At 41.5% G+C, this 5,473-nt stretch overlaps 1 protein-coding gene across 1 annotated transcript; it reads right to left on the bottom strand.

Annotated features, from left to right (window-relative positions):
• LOC128618335 (uncharacterized) lies at positions 1-3,438 on the bottom strand. The gene is made up of 2 exons (XM_053641886.1): positions 2,254-3,438; positions 1-1,121 (listed from the first exon to the last, which is right to left on the bottom strand). The coding sequence occupies exon 2, from the start codon at positions 1,113-1,115 to the stop codon at positions 270-272; it is 846 nt and encodes a 281-aa protein (XP_053497861.1). The 5' UTR covers positions 1,116-1,121; positions 2,254-3,438; the 3' UTR covers positions 1-269.
• Between the last annotated feature and the right edge of the window lie 2,035 nt (positions 3,439-5,473).

The following is a 5,473-nucleotide window of genomic DNA, read 5'->3' as shown; positions in this document are numbered from 1 at the left end:
TACTTTTGCAGATTGCAATATTCAATAATGCTTTATTGGAAATTGTCATGTGTGTGAGAGAGAGATGAAGTTAAAGAAAGAGAACGATAACAAGAGAAAGATCGCACAATGATGGCAAGCTAGAAAAATAGAGTAAAGCGAATGTGTGTGAGACAGACATATATAGAATAATATATATATATATATATAGAGAGAGAGAGAGAGAGAGAGAGAGAGAGAGACTAAAGAATAAGGACAGACAGTTCTTACATCCTCTGAGAGTTAAAGTATTAAAGTGCAGCTTCCTGGATGCCGTAAACAGCCATCCTCTTGCTCCCTCTCCCCACCACCACCTCGGAAACTTTTCCCACCAGATTCCTGCTCGATGGCTTTTCCAGAACTTTCCCCATCTCCCGCTGGCGCAGTGTTGCCCCTGATGCTGCAGGTTTGCCCTCATCATCCTTTAATCCCTCTGCGGAAGATCCAGATTTGCTCTGATCCTCGTCAAGCTGCCGAGCCTTGCGCAGTTTGGAGTGGCCAGCTTTGCGAACCTCTGATTGGCCGATGTTCACCCTGCCACGTGCTGACTGGACGGAAGTCGTATTCTGGTGAGTTTGGAACAGATCTGGAGAGGAGTGAATGGCAAATTTCGCTTTGAGCGCCTGATGATCTAGCTCTTTGTTGACCAACCTATGACCAACTGTAATTTGATTGACAGGTAAGAGGAGGGCTTTGCCATGATTGCTCACTTTCTTAACAGTCTGCTCCAGATCGTCCGCCTCCTTCCAGATGGAGTGTATCTTCTGCCTCTGAGCCTCCTTCACCTCCAGGGGGAGCTCTATCGGTGCTAATTTCAGTGGACGTCTAGGTGGAAAGTTCTCAAAGTTCTCCGCCTTCCTCTGTCTCTCCGAGGACCTCGCACAGAGACGGATATCGTGCACTGGAGCCACAGCAGATGGGAAAATGTCGGCATCGTTGGAGGAGCATGTAAGCGGAGCCCGAGCTTCTCCAGTGGGTGCTGCTGACACATGGAGGACAGGTGTGTGCGAGAGTCTGTCGATGCCACCGGAGTCTAGTGGATGAAGGGCGGAGGTTTTAGCATGGCATGTCGGCGTGACTGCTTCATCCGGTGCCATCGTACACTGCAGGTGAGACGGGTCAATCTCTTAATCCAGACACCTTAATCTACATCTGACAGGATTAATGCACACTGATGGTGGAGTGTTTAATCTAAAAATACAAAGAATTACACCACAGTGCTGCTGAATCCTCGATTCTGATTGGTCAGCAGCAGCTCTGACAATAGTTCAGGTGTATATTATTGTGTTTGTTCTAATACATTATCATTTGTATAGTAACAAATCATACATTGATCTGGTAACAGTTTCTGTAAGTAACATGTACGGAAGGAGTCTCCAGCGTCAGCGCCTTATAACACTCAGAGGTAAAGCTGTAACTTTAAGTTTTCCAACATCATCAGGACAGAGGAGTTTACACTTTGGGGTTTCTCAGTAACAAGACAAAGCTGTGTTTTGTTTTTTTTATTTCTTTGTCTTACTAACTTCAGTAGAGAGAGAAAAGAGAGGCTGGTAAGGGAACAACTATAACATGCTGTAAGTGAGAACTACCACACAACATTAAACATAATTATAAATAGATAAAACGCACCACGTGTCAGTCTTTAATCAACAAACAGTTGATTTATGATCATAAACATATTTTCTACATATTATCTACATTCTGGTGTCACTTTATTTCATTTGGTATCACGCTGCCTCTCAGGCTCCGCCCCCTACAGTTTAAAGACAGTTGCTGGTGATGTGAATGATAAGAGTTTCTTAAATGTCAATGTTATGTAAGGTGTGTGTGTGATATATATATATATATATATATATATATATATATAAGATTTTGGATGCTATAGACTTCCATAACGTGTTAGCTACATTAGTCTCATAGCTCTAACTTATCTTTAAACCAGCCATGATTAAATAATCCTTGTACAATTCACAATAAGAGGAACATTATGTACGTTTATTTATTTATTTCTCACATAGTTAATCCTTTAAGTTTGATATAATATCATACCAGTGACATGACTTATTATTTATATTACTCCACGTTATTGGATTGATTGTCTGTTTGATTTGACACAATAACTCTGTATTTTTCACCTCTACTGTCAATAGGTACACTTTTTTTAAAAAAAAAACTGGTCACACAAAGTCACTAAATAGCTAAATAATGCCCATTTTGAAAAAGGTTCATACTTACAGCTGACCGGAGCGTCTCCTGAGAGTGATATGTGTGTCTGAGACGAGATCTCTGACAGTAGGGTCAGAGGGATTAGGGTCAGGTCTGTAATCTCACCTGATTAACTCCATGCACGTGCACACACACACACACACACACACACACACACACACACACACTGTCACGGACACCTCAGCGTCTCTCACGTGTTATTATGTTCTGTTACGTATTATTATGTCTTGTGATCAATTAAATGACCCCTAGATGGCGCCACAGGCTGTGTTTAGAAACCGCAAGCTTCAGCATGATTGTGCATTTAAACAGTCAAGTCCCGACTGAGTTACAGTTCTATCACTCAGGTCTGGTCGTTTTAATGGCGAAATGGAATAACACCAAAATCCAAACCCCTGCTAGTGTCAATGATGCAAAATTCACAGACATTTCTATCTCAGGAAGAGAAATTAATAAGCTGTCACTTCTTCTACATTTTCTCATAAGAGGATGGCATTTTTATTTAAAAAAAAAAAAAAAAAAGAATTCAGTCAATGAAATATTTAACATATTTACTCCCATTAAAGGTTTATATATCACTTTCACACCTCAGATTTCATGGGAATATATATATTTGTTTTATCGTTCCTTCCCCAGCCTCTCTTTTCTCCCTCTCTCTCTTGAGGTTAATAAGACAAAAAAAAAAAGTTTTGTCATGATACAGAGAAACCACAAAGTGTAGACTCGTCTGTCCTGAAGATGTTGGAAAACTTAAAGCTACAGCTTTACCTCTGACTGTTACAAGGCACTGACACTGGAGACTCCTTCCATAAATGTGTAAAAGTCCCCGTGAATGAGTCGTTACTATAGAAATTACTGTCAGAGCTGCGGGTATAGAAAACAAATGACACCTTCTGACCAATCAGATTCAAGAATTCAGCTATTCTTCACAGTAGATTCCCTCTTTCCGTCTCTCTGTGAATCTCGGCTCTGACATTCTCTGTAGTCGGGATTATTGTGGAGGAGAAAACAGCGTGAGTGATCACTGATCCCTGTCGTTCGCTCTTTCATCTGGACTGCGAACACGCTCAGGTAGAGCAGAGGGGAATAAAGTATGAGGTAATACCCGCTCGGGGTCACAGCCCTGCACACACTCTGCTGAAATGGGTTTCAGAAAAGAATTCAGGAGTTTGTTCAGAATCAGATATATACATGTGTGTATTAGAGCCAAGACGCTTCAGCTCACATTGAAATGGTTCCTCTTAGAACATGGTTTCTACCATCAAGTTGAGCTGTTAAAAAGATATGCTAATTGTGACATATTTATATTTAGAATATATATTTATGGCCAGACCCAGAACTAAAAAGTCTCAAGATTTCACACCTGTCTAAAAATAAAAGGTGCCAGAATATTCGTGCCATAGAATAACTATTTGTGGTTCCATTAAAAAAAAAAGAACTTTTCAGAGAATATTTTGGTGGAGCTGAATAATCATTTCCCCTGCACATGGAATAGGGAAATTAAACCAAAGATTTTTTAAAGAACTAACAAGAAGAAGTCGAGGCCAATGGGGATGTTACCATTGGCAACAAGCCTAGCCCTTCACTTCTCTGTTACTAATTTGTATGCCTGAAATTCCGTTAAACTGTACTTCAAACAGGAGGGAAGCTATCGAAGAAAAACTATTTCAGACAATCTAATCAGTTCATCTGCTGCATTTAATGATCATTCCGTAGAACTCATACAAGCTCTCTGTGAGATATTGTACTGTAATGATCATGATGGACAACTCCATTCAACCATCCATTTTTTTTGTATTGCTTATCTTACACAGGGTCACAGGAGGCCTGGAGCTTTGGGGACTCAGGGCACAAGGTGGGGAACACCATGGACCCATCACAGGGCACAATCACACAGACATTTACAAACCAGTTCACACACTACAGACAATTTAGGAATGCCAATCGGCCTACAACGCATGTCTTCGGACTGGGAAGGGAACCGGAGTACCCGGAGGAAACCCCTGAAGCTTGAGGAGAACATGCAAACTCCATGCACACAGGGCGGAGGCGGGAATCGAACCCCCAACCCGGAGGAGCGAGGCAAATGTACTAACCACTAAGCCACTGTACCCCTCGCTTACATTTTCAGGGCGCTTTTGTAACCCTTACAGAAAAATCCCATAAACTTCATGTGAGTATTATTATATGTGATTACAATTTGCATTTCGACATGTTAGGGCGGGCAACTGCTAATGTGAACTCGAGTAAACATGTTGTAACAATCAAAAGGTTAAACAATAAACACAAATTTTCACAGCCTTCTTTGCTCATATTTACCAAGGGTGCCAATATTAGTGGAGGGCACTAGTGAGTAAAATATATATATACACTAATTGTACAAAAGGTGTACACTTGAGTTTAGTATGTTTCTTTTAATTGTTTTTCTTCTGAAAGTGTAATTGTGAATATCTTGTGCAATTCGGTTTGATTAGCTTTTTAATGAACTGGAGTGATGTAGCTGAGGTCGAGGAACTGTCAAAGCCAGAATTCACACACCATGCTGACATTTCTACTGCTGGGGGTTTCATTCACTGTTTCCAAGGGCACGGTTGCAGGGTGCATACTTAAATTTTAGGCCACACCCACTTTTAGTTTTGAAAATATAGATCCAGATGGAGATAGTGTCATTACGTTACACTCCTACACCCTAAATGCCTTTTCTATCATCTTGATTTCTGTGCAGCTTTTCATTTATTTCTGATTCCATCCCAGGTGTTTCATAATCACGTATAGATTGGTGTTTTAACCGCAGAACTGGAAAGAATCAAAGCCTCGGACGTGAACAGGTACTGTGCGTGAGACGTCCTCGTGTTACCCGTGCTGTCACCAGTGACGCTCCCTTCCTCCAGATCTGCAGGATTCTACATAATTTAAACTCAGTGTGTCATTCAGTCACTTCTTGTCCTCTTCCCAGATTCTTGGAACTGTCATTTGGAAAGCTTTCTGCTGTACTTCACAGTTCTCTTCTGTCTCTTCTCATGGAACACTGGCACTGGCCATGTTTTCATCTAGCGAGGCCCCCTGTAATCATGACCTGGTGTTCTGATTTCTAAGCTCAACATGCTGCTGAAAAGAAAACACCTCAGTACTGGCAGGCAGAGGAGACTCTCTCCAGCACCTGCTGAGCCTCAGTCCAGCTCGGTTCCTGCTCGGATATCAGAGCTGTGGTGAACAAAACGTGGGTGGG

Source organism: Ictalurus furcatus, chromosome 14 (assembly GCF_023375685.1).
Source record: "Ictalurus furcatus strain D&B chromosome 14, Billie_1.0, whole genome shotgun sequence".
Taxonomy (NCBI): Eukaryota; Metazoa; Chordata; class Actinopteri; order Siluriformes; family Ictaluridae; genus Ictalurus; species Ictalurus furcatus.
Note: the sequence above shows the minus strand (reverse complement) of the source record. Positions and strands in the feature narration are given on the sequence as shown.